The 23,754-nt window shown below is 33.7% G+C and overlaps 1 protein-coding gene across 3 annotated transcripts in view; it reads right to left on the bottom strand.

Moving 5' to 3' along the window:
* The window catches only part of CCDC172 (coiled-coil domain containing 172), a 51,981-nt gene that overhangs the window by 25,410 nt on the left and 2,817 nt on the right, over nt 1–23,754 (bottom strand). For all 3 annotated transcript variants that reach the window (XM_003755350.2, XM_031955919.1, XM_031955920.1), the window contains exon 4: nt 2,453–2,569. In XM_003755350.2, the coding sequence (XP_003755398.2) occupies nt 2,453–2,569 (117 nt within the window). The remainder of the gene's footprint in view (nt 1–2,452; nt 2,570–23,754) is intronic.

Here is a 23,754-nt window from a genome sequence, read left to right as displayed (position 1 = left end):
CACTGTGTGAGATTACTAGTATCCATCATTTACCACACTGTCTTTAAAGGAATAGACGTCCCCACAAAGGTTATATTTTTCTTTCTTCCCTAGTTATTATCACCAAATAGCCAGCCTACTGGTGAGCAGTTTCCTACATTTAAGCAGACTAGTCCTTGGAAAACAAACACCCTTTCAACCTCTCCAACATGGTAGAATCTGCAAGTGATTGTGTTCCCTAAAAATTCTTAAACTGAATTGTGAAAAAGACAAATTCTGAGTATCTAAAAAGCATCTAAAAATAACTAGAGTCAATATTGCTTAATAAAGGCAAGACATACCAGTTTAACTTCATTTATTTTCCTTCTGTTTTTTTTATTTAATTTATAGATTCGTAAAATTAGAAAGAATATTTGAAGACATGAGCTGTCTAGATTTCAACAAAACATTTCATGAAGTCTCTCATATTATCTTTGTAGAGAAAATATAATGGTATCAACTAGATTAAAAATACAAGGAGTTGGATGTAAAGTTGGTTGGAAGACCAGTCTCAAAAAGTAGTCAATCACAGATCTATGTCCAAGTTGGTGAAAGGTTTCTAGAGTATTCCCAAGGATCTTTACTTTCTTTTTTTCATAATTATAACTTTTTATTGACAGAACCCATGCCTGGGTAATTTTTTACAACATTATCCCTTGCATTCACTTCTGTTCCAACTTTTCCCCTCTCTCCCTCCACCCCCTCCCTCAGATGGCAAGTAGTCCTATACATGTTAAATATGTCACAGTGTAAGGGATCTTTACTTTAATCTGTACTGTTTTAACAAAATTTTCCCACAATTTAAATGAATACATAAAGAGCATGCTTACTACGTTTAGAAATACCATATAGAAGAATGACCAACATAGCCAACTGGTGTGTTACAGAGTACACAAAAATATCTCAAGAGGTTAGAATGAGGGACTGAACTTAATATGTAAAATTACATACTGATAAGGTTAAAGTCAGGCACAAGTTAAAAAACACACAAAAAGAAAATTTAACAAGTACCAAACAAAAATGACATAGCTAGGAAAGCCTTCACATAAAAATGAGGATCTCTTTTTTACAGGACAAAATGGAAGCCAAAAAATGCTCAGACTATCTTAGACTACATTAGGGGAGGTAGCATATCTAGACCAGAGGAGGTGATGTCTCTACTGTATACTGTCCTTAATATGATACTTCTTGCTAACATATTTTAGAAAGGGCATCAACATCTATGAGAATTTCCAGAGAAGGATATTAAAGGTCTCAGGATGTCATATGAGGATCACTTGAAAGAACTGGGGAAAGAAGGAATTCTTCTGAAGGAAGATAAGGCTTAACATGATAGTTATCTTCAAGTATTAAAAGTCTACCTTGTGGGAAAATAATTATTATTACTCTGGTCCCAGAGGTAGTAATCAAGGTAAGTTGTAAAGAGACAGATTTGAAATGTCAACAATTTTTAACTATTCAAAAATAGAATGATGCACCTTGATTAAGTAGATTTCTCTCTCAATTTCTCCTATCAAATAGTGTATTAACTTGTTGGGAATTTTAAAGAAAGAAATCCTATTCAGGTATGGGTTGAACTAAATGGTCTCTGAAGTATTACTCAGCTCTAAGCACATGATCCAAGAATTCATCAAATATTTTGAAGAACCTAAATGTGCAAAATGCCACTCTAGAAAGAAGCTAAAGATACAAAAATGATAAATGAAGTCACCCCTTTCTCCAAATCACTTACAATCTAGTAGATGAATAAATAAGCCAGCTGACAATTGAATATAATACTAAAAGTGAAAGTGCATTGGAAGGAAGCATCCTTTCTAGTTTTAGAGGATAGAAGAAAGAAGAAACTCAACAAAATCAATTTATGAAAATGCAAGTCTTAAATAAGATCTAATGAATTCCATTGCCTTTATACTATTTTAAACCTCAAAAGATCTCCAGTTTTTACAAATGGCAGATATTCATTCCATAAAGATTAAAAGCCATCCAATCCTGGATAGGCTATTCTTTATAAAAATTCTTTGGAGAAAAAACAATACCAGCTGATTTTTCCACTGATAAACTTCTCAGAATTTAGTTAGGTTTGTTCCTCCCAAAACAGACACACAGTCTGTCATAATAGGTATTGACTTATCAGTGTTTATTTTATTATCTTTGAAAAATAAGAGTCACCACCAATCCATAAGAAAGGATCAGAGTCTGACTTTAGTGCAAGTGTTTAAAGCACTGCAAATAATTTCCTATTTTCAGCTGTAAAATTCTTTTTAAAAATATGATGACATCTCAGTCATAGACATCTTTTTATTGGTTCCTGGTACTATTTTATTGTATTTCAGTAGGGCTATCTATCCTTAAATGAATACCTTTCTGAAAACTTACCCAAGTATACTTTTACAAAACTGGTAAAATATTGTCCTCAAAGTAGTTAGATACTTACAAAGGTTTGGAGAAGTATACTCCTTTCATTTTTAATTTCTGCATACTGTTTTTCTAAGCCATTTTCATGTGTCTTCAAAAGCTCGAGGAGGAAGGCTTTTTCAGAAAACTGATGAGACTTCAAAGTGAGAAAAAAATTGAATGAATTAATAAGTACATTTTCAAAATGTCTTAGATGATATTGTAAAGTGATGAATAGTGTCTTATTTTTCTTTAAAATGCAAATTCTGAAGAACTCTTAAGGCACTTAAAGTATAAAACACATTGAAGAATTTGGTTATATATGAGCTATTTTGTTCTCTAATTGTTTCACATGTTCAATTCTTTCTCCCCAACAAGGCCATAAGCTCCCCAAAGCAACTAGCATAGTGATTGACATTGGTTTGCACTGAATTAATCCTTACTGACATGACATATATGATATCAACTGTTAGCCATTTGCTTTTAAAGGATGGGATTTTCAAGAGGACTGATGTTTTTCAGATGGGACCATAAATTAATGACACTAGTTTTACAAGTCCAAACATTAAAATCAGTCTCATTACTTTACTGTCATATTTAGCAATTGCATGCTTGTTTGCTGACATTCTCCAAATATATTTTGAGTTCACTTTTCTACTTTAGTACTGAACATGTTCCTAAATAATAAAGTATAATGTCCAGGCTAGCTTTCTGGAAATCCTTTGGACAGGCTTTGGGCTTTAGATGGAGAAGTGATGAAGGCAAGACAGCCACCCCCAGGCTGGTCAAAGATGAAATGTCGCTCTTCCAGTCCTTTTAGCCCTTATATACCTTATTGTAATTACATCATTGCAGCATATGGATTATGTGTGTCCTAGAGAACCATTATATCACCAGACTGAGTACTAAGTATATATGTGAACTAGAGAACAATCATCTCATCAATTCCACTGAGTTAACACCTTGTTTCAAGTATACTTCTCCAGAGTTCCAGCTCTCTACAATAAAGAGCCCAATGTAGGCATTTATACTAACTAGGATATTATTTCCCTTTTGTTCCAAAATTGAGCATTGAATACTAGAGTGAAAGTCTTGAAGTTTTATAAAGGAATTCATTTGTTACATAAATATTTTAAAGATATATAGTTTTATTCTGATGTTTATGTCAATCTTTCTAGGCTTTCATATAAAATCTATGTTAATTGCTCTTGTTGAGAAAAAAAAATCAAACTTTTACACCCAGTGGACAAATTTCCATTCTCTAGGCAGGCTACAGACTGATACTCTGACATACAATTTATATCTAGGCCCATATTTAAATATTTGCATGGGGTCTGTCACAGAGTAAGTACTTTGGCATATTATTAGGGGAACTGCAGGTTCCCTGCATGCCATAAGGACATGATGAAATGCATTGTAGTGGAGAAGAAATGATAAACACTAAAATAATACTGAAAACATACACACATGGGAAGAGCATAAAATGCTTTTAATAAATTCAGTTAAGATTATGTTAATAATACACATGCAATAATTTTAGTTAAGATTATGTTAATATGGCATAATTTCTATTATTGTTCTATAAAAATGATGAACAAACTGATTTTAGAAAGGCCTGGAAAGATTTACACGAACTGATGCTGAGCGAAATGAGCAGAACCAGAAATACTTTGTACACAGTAACAGCAAGATTGTGCAATGATAAACTATGACAGACTTGGTTCTTCTCAGCAGTTCAATGATCCAAAGCAATGTTAATAAATTTGCTAATAAATTAGAAAATGCCATCTGCATCCAGAGAGAAAACCATGAAGACTGAATGTAAATCAACACGTGCTATGTTCCCTTTTTTTTCCCTTTTTCTTCTATTTTTCTTTTCTCTTATGGTTTTCCCTTTTGTTCTGATTTTTTCTCCCAATATGATTCATAAAGAAATGTGTAATTAAAAAATTACTGTGCATATATAATCAGAAAAAAGAAATCAATAAAAAGGGAAAATTAATCATATGAAATTTCTAGATACCATTATGACTTGGAACCCATAATTAAATCTTGACCTTAAGACAAAGAACTATAATAGAAGACATTTTGAGATGTTGCAATTTTAAAAACCAATCAGATAATAATAATAATAGCTACCATTTATATATTGGTTTAATTGGTTTACATATATTATGTCATTTGATCCTCGTGATAACTCTTAAGAGGTAAATGCTGTCATCTTCCTTTGTCAGATAAGGAAGATAACTGAGGCTGAGAATGATTCAGCGACTTTCCAAGTCACACAGCTAGTAAATGTCTGAGGCAAGATATATAAACTCAGATCTTCCTGACTCCAAGTCCAACATTCTATCCATTAATAATCAAAAACAGTGTTACTGAAAATAAAACAGATCATTTTCTCCTATATCTTCACCAAAATAAGATGTATTCAACTGTACCTGCTTCATCTTGTTTTAGTTTCCACCACCCTTAATAAAAAATAACAAGTGTCTAGAGAGAAAATATCTTAAATGACCAAAGAAAGATTTTAAAAATTAAGACCCTTTAGAAAAAGAGAGGCTGAGAAAGATAGGAATAAAATCTATAAAACTGCAAAAAAACATTATGAATACAGTGAATTTGGTATTGGTAGTTTTCTTTTGCTTTTCCTTCCTCAAAAGCTTTAAAATATACCTAGATCAGACATTTGGGAGTTGGTACTTGTCCAAATCTGAATTTAAGTTTTCTCTCTAAAATCTGTTCTTTCTGATTTCCTCCATTAAACACTTACTTAGCATTTTTGATAGAATGCTAAGTGTTGAAGATATTAACACAAAAGTCAGTGCTTTTATGGAGCTTGCATTCTTTTGGTGAAAATAATGTGTACACATAAAAATAAACATAAAATTTATATATGCTACAAAGAAAAAGTGGGCTGGTCAAGGTCCAAGAGTGAAAAGTGATAGCTAGATGACCAAAGTCTTGCACTAGTATTTTTAGGAGGTGCCAGAAAATGAAGAACATCTCCAACAAATTTAGTGGATTCCCAAGAGTAAATAATATGGGCTAAGCAGTCATAGGAAAATTGTAATATGCATCCCTGGAGGGAATTTCCAAGTTGAAAAGTTTTCAGTTCTATATGAATATCTTTATTACATGACTAATAAAATACAAAGTAATTTTTACAGGGTAACTATCTGTAGGAAGAATCCTATAGAGGGTAGTGCTTGAACTGAACTTTGAATGAACTTAGAAATTTTAAGAAACATGAGGAGGCTGCCTAGGGGACAACCTGTTCACAAAGTTGAGAGAGCTAGGAGATAGAATGAAAAACATTAATTGAAAGCGTGAATAAGCAATAAACCTGGAAAATTAGACTAGCCAGGTTAGGGAAGAATTTAAAAGCCTAAAAGGGTTTGTATTTGTCTAAATAACAAGAAACTAGTGAGGCTTCTTGAATAATGGAGTAACATTATCAGATATGTGCTATGGGGGGAGGGAAGGAGGGGAAGCAACAATCCTAGATAATGAGTTCTTAGATTATATAAACTATTACCTATTATTTACTTTTTTTTTTTTTTTTTTTTGATGATGGATGGACATTGAGATTGGACTTCCCTGGCACATAAGATGGGAGGAGCAGTGGCCTCAGAGTTCCTGAGGAGGAATATGATAAAGTTCTCAACTTCCATATGGATTGGGAAGAGAATTCCTGAATAATGGAAACTACCGAGGGCTGCCTCTCTAAAGGTGCAAAGTTGAGGGACCTGTTTCTCCCCAGAGAAGGAGGACTTTCTTGGAACACAGTCCTGGAATCCAGCCTTTTTTCCAAGTCAACAGAAAGCAACAGCCTTTGTGCATTGCTTCATATATAAGTAACAGGGCTGTAGACTTTTAATAAGGAAAAGAGAATTTTCTGAGTAGCAGGACTCTCCGAAAGAGAAGGCTGCCCTGGCAATGGGAGAAGTGGAAGCAAGAACTAAAGCCAGAGTGTAAGGAAACAAGGGATGTGGAATTTGGCTTCCTTATCACAATGAGTAATTTGGAATTCCTCAAATAGGTGAGTTAACTATCCTACAGACACCAGTAGCTTCCTCTTCCAGGGGGAGTAAGGGAGACCAAACACTTAGGGTAGTTCCCCACATGAATTTCTGTAGGGTTAGATGGGGATTCCCTAGAATATGGGGACTCATGTTCACTCCTACCCAAGGGTATGGAGTAGCTTTGAGCACAGAGAGCTTTAGGAAACTATCGGGAAATGTGACTCAGTGAAAAAGGAGAATTATATTAGTTATTTATGAGTTATGTCAGTACTTTGTAAGTTTTCTACATTTGTTTGTGGTTTCTTAGAGTCCTTTATATTCCTTGCAATTTCCATAGCATAAAATGAAGGTTTATCTTGTACCTTATGAAGAGACAAACACACCCACACATCCACACACCCACACACATACCCTTCTAGTGTTTGATAGCAATTGGGTGGAAGCCAAACCAAAATCTTCATTTAGAAATTCTCCCTGGATAAATTCTGAGTTGGGTTAATAGTACTAAAATGATGATTTAGGGGTTTACCCTCAAGATTAGCTGTCAACTCAAGTGTCACTTCCTATATAAAGTCTTTCTTAATCTCATTCCTCAGCTTCCATGACTTTCTCCCAAAATATTTACTGTGTATTTATTGTGTGTGTGTATCTATCTATCTATATGTATATCTATCTATCTATCTATCTATAGATAGATCCCTAAATAGAATATAAGATCCTTGAGACAGAATTTATTCTTTTTTGTTGTTGTTGTTCCACCAAGACCTAGTAAATTATTTGATTTATAGAGGTGATTAAAACTGACTTGTTAATTGATTGATTTCATACTTCTGAAAGAAGTGCTGTAACTATTTAAGTTAAAGGCAAATAAAGGGAATTCTGCCCTTGAGAAATGGTAAAGGTTAAAATTTGAAGCAGGTCCAGAAAAGATATATATGAATTTGTAGATGAGAGGTCTACCTTGGCTTATAAAGAAAAATTTGGAATCTTTGATGTTCATTCTTAACCTTTAGAGGCTCATGTCTTGGACAAGAAACACATTTTTCTGCAAAATATCTCAGAAATGGAACACTAGGCTAGTTTAACTTAATTGGTTATTTCTTACATTTTTATGCCTCTCAGCTATATCATTCCTAAATTCAAATGCTGATTCTGTGCTTAGTTCACCATATGAGCTTTGTCACAAAACCATATTAAGAAAACTGTACTAACTAACCTAAGGAATTTCTAATCAGCAGCATCCTAATTTACAGAATTTTTCAAATTCATGAAACCATTAGTATTCAAAAATTCATGACCTGAAGTTTCAAATTTTTATTAAAGACTCAGCATGGACAGATTTGATTTTTTTCTCTTTTTGTTCTTTGGTATTATTCTAAAACACTGCCCTCAAACTCTGGTTTCTATAGTTTATAGAGAGACCTTGAGACTGGGATATTCCCAGGATTGTGCTAGGAAAGGTTTAGCAACTGACTCTCTAAAAGCCGTTTAATCCACATCATTAAGATTTTCTCCTTTATTTTCTTATGTCTAGAAGTCCTGATTTGTAGTGTTATTACCTGATTTCTGAGGTATGAATGCTCATGCTGAAAATTTACCAATTGGCTTTCTCTAACAACTTGACTCCTACACAGGGCCTCTATTTTAAGAGACAGGACCCAGCCTTAGAAAAGGAAAAGGTATTACATTAGCCCTTGGTCTGAAGCTTTTATTTCCAAGATGTGATCAAAAGATTGAAAAGAACACTGAAAAAGTTAGAGCAGAAAGGCAAATATCTAAAGTATTTTGTGAAGAAATACTTAAAATGTCCAATTTTGTGGCTCTCTGGAATCTAGAACAAAGAATGGGAAAAATGTTTGGGTATTCTTTCCTCCTCCCTAAAAATCCTAGTGTATTTTTGGCCTTTAGGGGTTCCTCCATTTTTCTGGGATTATTTTAAATCTTTTTTTTTTTTTTTAACCTCTTTCCTTCTACTCTCATTTCCTGCCTTTTCATTTCTGATTATTCTTTTCTTTCATATTATGAATAAGAATTAATAAGGGACTTTGTGACAGAAGCTGTGCTATTCAGAATTTTTTTTAATCAACTAGGATATGGTTCTGATGGGGACAACAACACAGTGTGGGAAATTCATAGCACCCATCAGAAGAGAGGGTCTAAAGGTCTGTGAGAGTAGGAGAATCCCTGAGTAGCCATAACAAAGCTGGAGAGGAAAAGCAGAAAGGAAGAAAAAGCAGGAAAATCATTTAGAATAGAGTTTGGCTCAAGTTGTTAAGCATCTCTACTGCTTCTTCCCTTTCCTTATCTTTCCCTTCTCTGAGAGATGAAGATAAAGTATTTGCTATGCAAGTGAAAGTTTATACAGTCTAGAATCAACCCCATGTGTTTTGGAGGGAAAAAAAGTGCTATCAGGCAGTATTAATTTATGTGAGCTCCAAACCCCTGGTTAATTCTGTTCCTTTCATCAATAAAAAGCATTTCACTCTCAGCTTTGTTTCTCTTGGGTTGTTTGATTTTAAAACAAGTTTATGGCTTCCACTGTAAGCTGACTTATCTGGTCAAATAGGTCAGCTTACAATGCAAACATCATTTGCAAGTTTTCATTGTATTTGCTGCCTGGAAGGCTACAAGTATTTTCTATTAGGAATAACCTAAAATTGAAAATGACTAAGGGTTTTTAAAAATTCATATTTTAGTGCATGCAAGCATAGTATAAAGCTACTCTTTTCTTGGCTAAAACTAATCTCCATCTTAAGGGACTAAAGTTTTGCTGATTAAATACTCTGCCCAACAGCATAATAATCAACTTTATATAAGAAAATGCATAAAATGACATATACAGAATTTTGCCTCCCTATGTCATATTACAATCAGGAGAAAAAAAATGTGTTTCTTTATAAACATAATAAAAAGACATTTCAAAAGGTATAGCAGATTGATTAGTATTGTTGTGTCTAAGACAGGAGTTAGTGCTTTAGGAGAATAATCAATATTTTACTTAAAAAATGTTGATACCATTTGCTCAGAAAAACTTGAAGAAGTAACAAAAAATGTTTTGCATAACTTCAAAATGAGTTTCGAAGGTTTTCCACAGAAGCTTCTTTTCAAATACATAAGACTTAACTCCATATGTTCAACTAATTTTGCCATCAAAATTTTCATCAGAATTTTCTTAAGGTAGTTTATTTCCATAGAACTTTGAAGTTTATTAATATTTTCTTTTGACCCTTTTTATAGACGAGGAAACTGAGGCTTAGAGGGATAGAGTGACTTGCCAGAATTCAAAGCCAGATATTTTTGTCTCCAAGTCCAGTGTTTTTCCCACAAGGTTACTTTAAGTGGAAAAACTGGTGAAGCTATGTAATAAAGATGAAAAGAGAAAATAATAATAAAAAAGAAAGTATTCAGAAAAAAAAGACCAAACTAGTTTTCCCTCAACTGAAGAAAGGTGGCATATATAACAGTAAGTCCTAGCATATACACCTTCACTTTATTCATCTTTTTCCCTTTCTCTTTTCATATTTTCCTACTGGGAGAGATGGGGACTAGACTCCAAGAGAGAAGCTAAATTGGAAAAAGCTGATGTTTCAAACTTTCCAAACTAGTCTTGATGACTTAACTCAGGCAATAATAAATTGCAAAGCCACATGAATTCCAAAGGCAATTCGATGATTATCAATGACAATGACAATAGAATTCAAAATCAGAAAAACTCATCTTAGACTCTCCTGTCTCCTAAGTAAATATCTCTCTTCTCTTTCTGGTTTTTTGACCCTCTTTTCCCTTGTTCCCATTCAGAATAAACATATATATATACACATAGATACATATATGTATAAATATATAGTGTGTACATATACATATATATACATAAATATATGTGTATGTGTGTATGTACCTGCACACAAAGCTTAGCACCAGATGGGTTAATGATTAAGAAGATCAAAGGGAAATGATAGTAAGCCTTTGGTTCTAAATCCGGGATGACATAAGAAGACAGCCAAAAACTAGCAGAAGCTCAAAAAGGAGGCATACCAGGTGAGGGAGAAGGGGAATGCTGGACCATATGGGAGCCCTTATCCTTTTGAGGCCTATCAGGCCTGAAGCAGGATGCTGAGCTAATTGTTGGTTGGGAATTGTGTTAGGTTAGCATCTGTACCAGGTCCTCAGGAAATGGACCCAAAAATCAAGGTCATGGCTTACTCCCTGACCCCCTCCTCCCCCCAAAAAAACAATAACAACAACAACAACAACAACAACAAACAGTTGGAGTAATAGGTTAACAGTAGGAATGTTTAAAGTACAAGGCTAAAAAGATCAAATTGAGCCAAAATTGTGAGTGGGGGCAGATCCTGGTACAAAATCCCAGTTCAAGAACTGATGTTGAATATGTGAATAAATAAATGAAAAAAATCCAGATATAATTTTAAAAATAAATATTATGACTGAAGAGCACAAGAATTAAGCCTATAAGAAGAGAGAGTAACTGCAACAGATACAGAGAGATAGAAAAGAATGGCTGGATTACAAGGACTGCAAGAGTGGTTAGAAAAAAACGAAGGAAGACTTTAAAAAATCAAATTTGGGCCGCTGTGGAAAAAATAAACATTTTAGTACAGAATGTGTAAACAAACTTTAAACCAGTAGTGAAATGTTTGAAAAACAGAATAGAGAAAACAGAATGCAATGATTCTAAACAGTAAATATTAAAACAAAATTAGTACATTATAAAAGGCACTTGCTACCAAAAATAACTGATCTGTAAAACAGATTGAGAAATTTTAAAAATCACTATACTCACTGATAGTAATGATCAAACAAAAAAATACTGGATACCATAATTCAAAAAATCATGCAAGAAAACTACTCAGATATATTAGAACTAGCAGACAAATGTAAAATAGGAATAACATGTTGGTTACCTCCTAAAAACTCCCAAATTTAAAAATCCAATAATTTCATAGACAAAAAGCTTCCAAATAAAGGGGAAAAATAAATTAAGCAGTTAGAAAAGTTCAAATACAGTGGAACCAAAGTAAGGATCACACAAATCTATGCTGAAAAAGAAAAAAAAAATACAACCAAGAAAAACTATTGCTAGAAAACAATACAATAATATTGATAGAACTTATCAGCATTTATGATAAAAAAATTAAGTATGATAAAGCTATGGTGATTACTGGATATAGATATAGAGATACAGATAAAATCCACTGCAGTTGTATGTATTCTTTGCAACACAAACTAGAGATAAGAGAAATCTAAAAAGGTAAATATCAAGCATTGGAAAAAAGCAGAAGGAGCCAAATAATGATGAAATACTTATATACTAATGATGAAAAAAGTAAGACAAGTGGTCCTTTAGAATCAAACTGTACTCAGGATTCAGAGAAAGACAGGTGTAAGGCCTGAAGCTGTTTCCATGCCATTTTCTTGATTTTAATAGAGGATAAAAGAAAGGGTACAAGGAAATATATTAGGAAAAAATGAGAAAGACAAAGAACTTGTTACTTTTACTACTATTGCAGTATACCAGAAGAACCTTATAGATATATAAAAGTCAGCATGAGGGCAACAAGCATCTGATTAATTTTATTCTTATCTTAATAGGCCATAGGAAAGTTACATACACACACACACACACACACACACACACACACACAAACACAAAAAGAGAGACGAAGGGAGTTTGGTGTAGAACTAAAATATAAAGAGATGGAAAAGATCTCTAAGAGGGACAGTAGAGTTAGAAAAGGAAGAATTATTAGTAAAACAAACGTCAGCTTTGGGGGAGAAATCATAGAAGATAAGATTAAAAGAAAAAAAACAAATTATAAGAACCGGAGTCTGTGCTGAGTAATAGGAGAGGGGCAGAGAAGTATAATAAGACTGCTTCAATTATGGATCACTGGGGTTAATTACATTACTTTTTTTCCCAACATTATAGTCTTAACCTTGAATATAAATAGGATCAACTCACTCATGAAATGGAGGAGACTAGCAGAATGGGTTAGAAAACATAATCCAAAAATATGTTCTTTACAAGAAACACACTTCAAACATAAAGGATCATAAAGAGTTAAAATGAGGAGTTGGAAGAGAATTTTGCCTCAAGTGAATTCAAAAAAGCAAGAGTGAAAAACATTATGTCAGACAAAGTAATAATAAATACTGACATGGTAAAAAGAATTAGACAAACTACAGTGTACTTAAAGTTAATAAAATTATACATAGAGAAAATAAAACTATAATTGTTGAAGATCTTAATTGTATCCTCCTCTCTGACCTAGACATCCAACAAAAAAAGGAAAAAGGTCAGAATCAGAATAGAATTTTAGGAAAATTAAGTATGATAAAGCTGTGGTGATTACTGAATAGATACAGATATATAGATATAGGATCATAAATACTTTTCAGCTATTCATGGCCTCTTTACAAAATTTGACTGATAGATCATAAAAGAGGACTAAATAAAGTTGGCATGAAAATAAATAAAATTGAAACAACAAACAAAATAACAAAATACAAAACCAAAAAATCTAAAAATCAAAGAAAGATGAACATAATTAAAAGAAAAACAAACTCCTATTGAACTAATAAGTAAAACCAAAAATTATTTTTAAAAGTAAAAGAGAAAAATGGTCATCTATTTTTGAAAGACTATTAAATGAAAATGCCAATGTGAAAAAAGAATTCATGTCAATAAAGAAATAAAAAATTATTATAAATTATTTTACTCCATTATAATCCAATGCATCCAATAATATATAAACATTTACCAAAATATAAAATACCCAGATTAACAGAACAAGAAATAAAGAGTTTAAATAACCCAATCTCAGAAAAACATAAGGTATATAAAATGGACAGCTAGTATTAAGGCCAAGAAGGTAAGGACTCATATTTTTCTTTTAACATATATTTGTTGTGGAATTCTGGACAAGTGACTCAGTGTATCAGGAAGTGTAATGACTCTTAATTCATCAAATGTAACTAAGGGTGATTTACCTGAAAAAGCAATGAAATGGCTAAGATCCATGAATGAAATCAAAAGCCTCTTCATAAGTGGTATCCGCATGAATACAGAGGATAATATGTCAACAAAGTGTCAAATGAGCAGAAACATTTGTGAGACTAGATATGGAAATTCAGAACCAGGTTGTTGCCACCAGAAATTACATAAGCATTATCTTAAGCACCTGGATTTAGTAGTTGATGTAGATTATATTTAAAGCAGAGAGAGGCAGACAGAAATAGAGACAGAAAGACACACAGAGAGAAACAGAGAAAGACAGAGATAGAGAGACATACAAACAGATAAAGACAGAGACAGAGAGAGACAGAGAGAGAGAAACAGACAGACAGACAGAGACAGAGAGGACAGAGACAGAGACAGATAGAGGGAGAGACACAGAGAGACAGGGACAGGGACAGAGACAGTGAGGCAGAGACAGAGAAGCAGACTGGGCAAAACAACACTTAGAGCAGCACCTTCTGAATAACTAGCAAGACATGATTTGGCAGCTAGAACTATAAATCAAAAACTCTATCTTTCATGAACTGACAGATGATAAATCCCCATTATACAAATACTGACTTTAAAATATCCTGAAGAGCTCAGCCATTGAATCATCAGAGACCAAACTATTATCGACAATCACATAGACATACCATTGACCCATATAAACTTAAGAACAGCATTTTGAATATATTCATACCAAATATTTATAATCTCCAATCTTCATGGAACAGAAAAACAAAACAAAAAGTCAAAATCATCTGTTGTCCAGTCTACTACTAAAGTTACATTAAGGATGTTTTCAGTAAGTCTATAGAAGTTGAGCTTACTTACATACCATATTTTTATTCAATTACAAAAAAGTAATTCTATCTACCTATTAAATAGACCATAGAATCATTTAAAAAATAAATAATAGCAGGATAGTAATAAAAAAACAACCAGGACTGTTTTTATATGAAATTCTTCAAAGAAGATGACAAGAACAAGATAATAATAATTTATATTTATAAAGAGCTATGAAACTTGCAAAGCATTTTACATATATTATCTCATTTGTGCTTGGTGCTGTACAAAGTACTTTGGGAGGATACAAGTGAAGTGGGAAATAAACCCTTCACACAAGGAATTTAATATCTGGTTGCAAAGAAAGAACATGCTCCTTTAAAAATCACTAGAGGATTGTTACAAATCTCATATGGAGAACTGCCTTTATTATTGTTCAGTGAAGTTGTGTCTAACTGTTCCACAAATATTTCTGTAAGGTTGTTATTATTGCTTAAAATATTTGTTGGTGGATGAATGGCATTCTCAGCTTAATCTTTCACATGTGGCAAGTTATAAATAGATGGTTCTATTCAAATGAATACTCTTTGGAGGAAGGAAGAAAATTAAGCTTAACTTTTTTGTACCAAATAGTTAGGCATCTTTTTAATAAGGAAGGACCTTTCAATCTAGTCCATTATGTATTGAGGGTCCATGTGCTAGACACAGAAAGTAAAAATGAAATAAAGCATTCCCTAGCCTCAAGGAGATTATATTCTACTGGGATATAACAATATGAGTCCAGATAAAATATAAAGAGTTAATACAAAGTGTTTTTGATGTAGGTCACTAGCAATTCAAAATGCTTCTCGTTTTCTTTCAAGGGTCAATTTAATCTGTCTTATCTTTCCTTAGGAGAACCACAAGCTCACTGAGTAGAGAAAATCATTTTCTTTTTTTAACTTTTGTGTCTTCATTGCCTATCACAGGGCCTTGCATATAATAAATTGCTTAAACATTAGATGGACCAGAAGTGTCAATTAATGCAAACTTTGCTTGATTCATCAAGATATTTTTATATTTTGGTCATAAAATTAATAAATGTTCATTGAAGTTGACTCTCTTCTTGGTGGAATGTCTAAGAAAGATATTTTTCTTTGGGGTGCTTTGTAGCACTGCTTGCTTCCTCTGGTTGACTGCTTCTCCTCTGTCCTCCCATCTTGTCTGTGAAAGAGTGGACCTCATGCTTTCAGGCAATGTTGCTCTCTCCAAAGTTACTCATGATCCTCTTAATTACCAGATCTAATGTTTTTTGTCAGCCCTCATCCTCCTTGACACTCTTTTCTTCCTAGATTCTTGTGACACTGTTGTCCCTCCTTCTCCTCATACATATTTGACCACTTTCTCTCTTTTGCTGTCTTCATCCACAGATGCCTGCTAACTCCTACAGCATCCCCCAATGCTCTGTCTGGGCCCTCTTTTCTTTTTCCTCTCTACTATTTTACTTGGTGATTATCATCTCTAGGCAGAATCTCAGATCTACTTAGTCTGTACCTCTCTCCCGCCTCTAGGACTACATCTTTACCTTCTGATTGAGAACTGGATATCCTGCAGATATCTTAAACTCATCATGTCCAAAACTGAACTCATTCTCTTTTCCCCAAGCCCTCTTCTCTCCCTGTTTCTCTATTGTATTCAGGTCATCCTGGCTCACAACCTGGGTACCATCCATGACTCCTCAGTCTCTCACCATTCACATCCAATTATCAGATTCCTTTGTCTAATAAATAACCTTGTTTAATAACTCTATCTAATACATAATAAATAACTAATAAATAAATAAAATAATAAATAACCCATTCTCTCCTCTGATACTGCTACACCTAGATGAATCTGGAAAACCTCATGCAAAAACCATTTCCATTCATCAAATTTCCCCCAACCCAACTACCCTGCACTAAACCTCTGCTATTCTCTCTCTTAGGGATCTAATGAAAGGCAAGGCAAAGAGCAGACTTGCATTTGCTTTGTGCCAGGAATTCCCTGCCCTGATGGAGTAAGGAAACACCAAAGGGAGTTGAAGGTGGGGAGGGGGCAGGAAATAGGGAAAAAGTGGTGGGCAGATAGAGGTTTTCATGGAAACAGGATGCTGGCATGGCAGATGAATGTCTCAGGGTGAGAAGGCCAGCCCCAGCTGCTAAGTGAGGCTCCACGGTGAGACTGTAGGAATATAGAAAAGAATAGAATTTATGAAAGTAGAGTGTTGTTCTTAGACTTTCTTCACCACCCATAGGTCCTAGGTCAAGCCCCATTTGGTCATTGTTTGGGCCCTGATTGACTCAGTTTGAATAGCAATCATCTCTGCTTTGGACAGAAAAAACCCTGAGAGTCTTCCCCTGTCAGATCAATTTTATTTATCTATTTAGATTTTGGGGGATGGGACTAGTTGAAAGAGGAGATTTTTTTTTGCCTCAATTGCTACCTATCTTTAATCCCAACTGCACCCAGACTAGGTGCAGCCTCAGTCAAACTGAGACCTATTGCAGACCTTAACTGAAAAAGGCCATGGTCTCCCAGTGCATCCAGGGCCATCTCCAGTCATTCTGATCTATATCTGGCCACTGGAACCAGATGGCTCTAGAGGGGAAACTGAGGCAGTTGACTTTATACCGCCCTCCCTCACTTAAATCCAACTCACTTGCCTATCATGGCATCCCCTCCCTGAATCCCTGGCCCTCTTAGAAAATGAAGGACAAACAACAATAGGGATATTCAAGAGTTTTCAAAGGCAAAGACAGCAGAAGATTAGCTCTGACAACTGGAAAGGCTTCTAATATAACCTGCCAATACACTTTATGTCTCTATATGAGAAACAGCTTGACCAAGTTTGGAGAGATTGATTACCAGTCTGGCATCAGGGCAATTAATTATTTGGCTATAGCAACTCTTGAACACAATCTACCAAACCATAAAGGGGTTATGATCTCCCTCGATAAACCAAGATCCTCATTAATTAAAATGTCCATCATCCAATATTAATATATCTTATATATGTGTGTGTGTGTGTATTCTTATTGTTTTCTAGCAGACTTCTAGTATTTTCATGCATATGTTCCTTTTCTTCAAACAGACTTTACATGGTTTGTGGGAAGAGGCTATTTTCTACTTCATTTATTCTTCCTAAAGCACTTTATATAGAACTAGTCAGTCAATGTTCAACAAGCAATTTTGGGGGAGGTAATCAGAATTAAGTGTCTTGTCCAGGCTCACATTTTAGTAAATGTATGAGGCCGGATTTAAATTTAGGTTCTTTTTACTGCAAGGTTGACGCTCCATCCACTTAGCTGCAACTTCAGCAAGCATTTATTACATGCTGGGGATATGAAGAATTATAAAAAACAAACAGTCCCTGCTCTCAAGGAGCTTACTGCCTAATGGGGGAGAAAACATGTAAACCAATTATGCACAACTGAGATATACATATATGAATATATGTGTGTATAGGTGTTTGTATCCACATATCCATATCCATATATAGATGTGTGTCTCTATATCTATGTAGATAAGTCACTCTTATTTGTCTTTGCCTATTTATATCAAGATAGACATGGAGGGAAGGCACTAAGTGGACTAGAAAGGCTTCTTGAAGAAGAAAGGACTTTAGCTTATACTTGAAACTAGGGAAACCTAGAGGCAGGGATAAGGGGAAAAAAGGTGACAAATAATAATCAGGGATAATGCACAAATTAGATATGGAAAGTGTTTTGCAAGATTTGAAGCCCTCTTTTGTTACTATTATCATCTTGTTCTCATCAGATTTAGAACTTAAGGGATCTTGGAGGACATCAAATATAAGGAGGTTAAGTATCTTGCCCAAAGTCATACAGCTAGTCAGAATTCAGGACAAGAATCAAATCACATTCTTCCTGATTCCAAATAGTGTTTTATTTATTATGCCACCTAGAATCCTGAGATAAGGTCTTACACTTATTCTTATTATCAGTAGTATTTTAGGGACTATCAAAGAAGTGGGTAAAATAGCTGCTTTTTCTAACCAAAATATTTGGATATAATCTTATTCTCTATAGATACCGTGAAAGTGCTTTCAGTTCAATAGCCAACAGAACAGTAGGAATATATACCTCCTACATCTATATGTAGGAATATATATCTCATCTTCCTATATAATTTGACTTCCTCCACTAGCTCTCTATATTGTGAAAGCTTTTCTTTCTGTAGAATTTGGAGATAATGAGTTTTTCATATGTAACTCTTTATGGATTAATGTTAAATAACTGAGCAATTGTTGGTAACCATTTAGTCTATGAAGAGGTCTGATTCCTGTACCAACCAGCTGAGTAAGCCACAATATTTTAATGGTTCTTCTGATATTTGTAATGTGGGAATCTATTGCCTGTTGGTCTATGAAAGAAAGCTTCTCTTGTATAATTCTAATTTTTAGGTTTATCTAGTTCAGATTCTGTAGATGCTAAATTTTTACAGCCTGAAATAATCCATCATATAGATTTTTCCCATTTCATAACATGATCACAAAATCTGTGATCCTTAAGGATCGACAATTTCTAGTGGCAGTGACCCAGTCCTGAACTACCAACATAAACTTCCATTTCCATAAAAAAATTTATGTGAACCAATGATTTCCTTAATACTTCTTCACTGATATTTTGCTGGCTAAATTTATGTGGATATTGCCCATGAAAGGATTAAATGCCATCTAGAGATAATGAATACAAGGTAATGGTCCTGTTGTCAACTTTTTCTATTGCTCAATGAGACAATATAATATTTGCTTGTTCCAAAAGTAGGTCTATAAAATAATTATTATTATTATTACTCAAAATATTTACTGAATGGATGACATAGAATTCCTACCTTAATATCTTAAATTTGGCAAGTTGTGAACATGTATTGCAATTTAAGTTAATTTTCTTAGAGGTGAAGAATTAAACTCAATTTTTGTTTTAAGTAGCTAATATCTTTTAATAAATAAATAACTAGTGATTTTGATATTCAGATTCGTAGGCATTGACTATATTATTCTTTCATAACAAGTTTAAAAAATAAACAATTTTAAAACTGCATTTCAACATGTCTCCATAAGAATTTGGGAGTTAATTCCTTTCTAAGGATATGATTGGGTGTGGTACTAATTTTTTTTTTTTCATTCACAAAAGAACTATGTGGATCCCAAAAGATTAGGGGGAAAGGAAAAATATCCCATTTAAATTATTCCTTCATTGTAAATATAATTTTTAAATTCACAAACTCCCTTAGACTTCCCTTCACTTATTCCCTCTTGAGAAGGAAAAGTTATTTTCAGTGGTTTATAGAGATCAAAGTTCTATCAGGTTAACTACTAAGTATATGTTTCAGAAACTCAAAAGATATTGAGTAACTTCAATCTGTGATTTCTCAATTTTGGTGTGCTACCTTATAAATTCTACAAAATCCTTTCTACACTTTCAGGATCTTTAGGACCATATTTTGGTAAGTTCTGGAGCAAACAAGTTGTGTTCTTGTGTTTCTGTTTTCACATTACTAAACCTAACCAGCCATACTGTATCTTTTCAATTCACAAAGTACCCCTACTATATAATCTGTGGCTTTTGCAACCACATATTTTAAAGTAGTCATTGAGCCCTGAAAGGCAAATGCTATCATTCAAGTTCTAATTACATGCTACCTGGGTTTTACAGGACAGGGAAAAAAAATGAATCCTGTATTTCTAAAATGCATTTCTGACCATAAGCAATCTCTAAAAATGATGTCCAAAATAATTTCAGACTGTATCACTAATACAATTATTTTTATAACTCATGTACTACCCTATTCAAATTATATTTTAGTTTTTTTCTTAGGTTATTTCTTTTTGATAGATTGGTCAATAAATACCAAATCAAGCCGTCAAGTAAATATATTTTCATTGATATTGGCAGGCATATAATTAACTCTGAGGATAAAAGAAAGAAAAATCAATTTGTGATTACTTTTTCAGTTCTTACCATTAGTCATTTATAATCAGATTTGTTCTACTAAGGGAATATGTACATTTATATACATACATATGTATATATATACAAATGAAAATATATGTTTGTGTATGCACAACACAGATAAATAGAGATGGATGAATGATGGATAGATAGATAGATAGAGAGAGAGATAAGTAGATATACCTATACAAATATTTATGAATGAGCTTGGCAAAAATGAAGACAAAACTCTTCCAGGAGCTAATCCATCCTTTTGCCTGCCATTTAAGACCCTCACAAAGCAGTTTGTGTTGTAATTTCCTTAGCTTAACTCCTGTTACTACAAATGCAGGCTAAGGTGGACATCTTTGTTCCTCAAATAGGCAGTGCATTCTCCCATTCCCTCTGTAGCTGTATTTTATCTCGTACTTTTTCTTCTCTCTGGAATGTCCTCTACCACCACCATCGCTTTTCCATTGGGTTTTTGCTCTTTCTTTGAAGCACATCTAAATGCTAACACCTTCAAAAAATCTTCCCTTATTCCTCTCTAGTCATAAACATTTCCCCCTTAGACCTAACACAATATTTTATTTCACATCTTTCTGATTGCACTTATTATATATTAGAATTCTTTACAGGAAGCTAGGTTCATAAATAAATAGAGCACTGGAACTGAATTCAAGAAGATCTGAATTAAAACTGACCTAAGCAAATCATTTAGCCTCTGTGACTCAGTTTCTTCAACTGGAAAATAGATATAACAATAATAGCAAAGATAGCATAATCCTAGGTGTTTCTGGCAGCACTTGCCCATGTTGCATCATGATACTTCACTGCAGCTTTGGTTCTGGACACACAATATGCACATATTGCACTTTGCATGCTGCCAGAAACATCTTGGCCCAAAATCAGGATGGAATTGTGGGAAAAGTTCTCTGGTACAAAGAGGTCATGAGTGGAAAAAGTTTAAGAAGCCCTTCCAGAGTAACAATGAGGATAAAAATGAGATAATACTTGTAAAGTATTAGCATAGTACCTGGTACACAGTACATAATAAATGCATATTTCCTTCTTTCTTCCCTGTGTCATATGTTTTTATTCTTAGAAGAGAGAAATTACTATCCTATCTGAATTTTATGTATCCCTAAGGATATAACATCTTAGAAAATAGATTTAGGGCTAGAAGTCTTGGAGATCATCTGGTCCAATTTGGTTCAATTTTATAGATAAGGAAACTGAGTCTTAGAAAGTCTAAGTCATACCAGTAGTAATGAGCAGAACTATCATTCAAACACAGGTTCTCTGAGTGCAAACTAGAATTCTTTTCATTTTAAGCTCTTAAACATGTTTGTTAAACTGAATTACTGTCAAATTTTGGGGGATATATATTCATATAAATTTTTCCAAAATATATACTGGATTATGTCAATTATACTAGGTTATTTCAATAGCATATTATCAGTATCTAGATATGACTTTGAGACTTGTAAATTAATTTTGTAAGCAGGATACAATTGTGTTTATGTAATAAACATTACACACAACTAATCTGTGTTGATTAAGAAGTAATTCACATTTATAATTTATATTAGAAATTTCAGTATTTCTCAATGCTATTATAGAAATACTCTTTGATCTCCATAATTTAATGTTTTAGACAGAATTATTTTGTGTGCATATATGTAAGAATTACCATTTACACTTGTGTTTTTAGGCCAATCATCCCAGTGTATAGAATAGTAATTTTAAAAATGGTAGAATTCAATTAATTACTAATCATTTATTAAATGCTTATTATGTGCCAAATACTGTGCTAGACTCTGAGATTACAAATTCAAAAATTAACAGTTTCTGCCCTCAAGGAACTCAAAATTTGTTGGAGGAGACTACATATATTCCTAAACACAATACATATAATATATATGCATATATGATACATGCTACTTATATGTTATATTTTATTATATATAATAATATCTACCTATAATGTATATTTTTAATAAGTAACACTCCCCTGAGGGCTCATTTGCTCACCTCACTTTGCCATGGGTGGAGGCAGTGTTATTATTATTCCCAGAGTTCTAAGTTAACCCTGTACATGATTATTTCCAAAACACTTGTTCACAAGCCCCTACCAGTGAGCTTCCCTTGACACATTTCTTTACTTAAAGCATTGCATAACAAGAAAGATAGTTCCAAAGCATTTTCTGTCAAAAACTACAGATATTCTGCCCCACAAATACTCTCACAGTGTAGGATGAGAGAGAATGGAAGAGTGGCCATATGCTTAAAATACACAGGATCATATATAGGCTACACCTATGGCCAAGGCAACTTATAACTTTAGAATGATAGGGCCTCAATATCCAAGAATTTCTGTTCTGAAGAACCCTCAGGATATTTATTCATTATGAATTATTCCTTTTTTTTTTTTTTTTTTACAACTAATGTAATTATTTACACTGGACTAGCAGCTCAGCAATTAGGGTACAGTGACTCAGCCACACTGGTCAATATGCTGCCAACTAAATGGAGCAAACCATTTGGGTTGCCATGTTGGCTCTTTACCAGGAACCATTGCTTCTGGACTGGACCAGGCAACACTAGGTAGTGGCAACCTGATAGAAGGCAGAGCTTAACAGATTAATGAGCCACTAGACACTTCTCAAGATACAGCATCTCTAGTAGATGTATCAGTCTGTTCATCTCCTGGGATGGCTCTTCAATGGGCAGTTGTAGTATTTTTCCATCTTCAATTTTCAGTTTGGCTGGATGCTACCATGCTGCCCTCAACTAGAGTGTTACCATATTCTCTTTTAGACAGAGCAATAATCCTTGGCTTAGGATCAAAGTTTTAAGAAAGCTTCTAAATTTGATGGAGGCTCATCCCTGAGGTTATTGATACTTCCAGGTTGTGTGTGTGTGTGTGTGTGTGTATTAATTCTAGCTAAATTAAAAGTTCCTCCCCTCAGTAAGTCACTCTATATTGTAGTATGTGATTAGTTTTAATTTTGTCATTTTTATATACTTCTTTGGAAATTTTATAATATTAAATGGTTAAGGACAAAGATATAAATAAAATCTATGCATTGGTGGTAAATTTATTGTCTTACCATCTTTTCTAGAAATAATTGAGGTATTTAAGACTCCTATAGCAATATATTTTTAGCAAATAAAGACTTTCCCCTGGGGCAGCTAGTTCTTCCAGTGGAGTCTGGAAGACCCATTTTTCTAAGTTCAAATCTTACTATTTACCATTACTACACTTGTAGCATTTTACTAGCTAATTGATCTAGGTATTTACTAGCTGTGACCCTGGTCATGTCATTTAACCCTGGTTTGCCTCAATTCCTCATCTTTAAAATGAGCTGGAGAAAGAAATGTCAAAGCATGCCAATATCTTTGCCAAGAAAACTTTAAATGGGGTCAAGAAGAGTTGGGATACAACTGAATGACAACAATCCCTTCATGCTTGAATTACAGCCATAGTCTTAAAGTGTGGGTTGTGCCCCATATGGAATCGCATAATTGAATATGGAGG

The sequence above is a fragment of the Sarcophilus harrisii genome, chromosome 2 (genome assembly GCF_902635505.1).
Source record: "Sarcophilus harrisii chromosome 2, mSarHar1.11, whole genome shotgun sequence".
In the NCBI taxonomy this organism is placed as follows: Eukaryota; Metazoa; Chordata; class Mammalia; order Dasyuromorphia; family Dasyuridae; genus Sarcophilus; species Sarcophilus harrisii.
The sequence above is the reverse complement of the archived record's forward strand: the minus strand, read 5'-3'. Positions and strand labels throughout refer to the sequence as shown.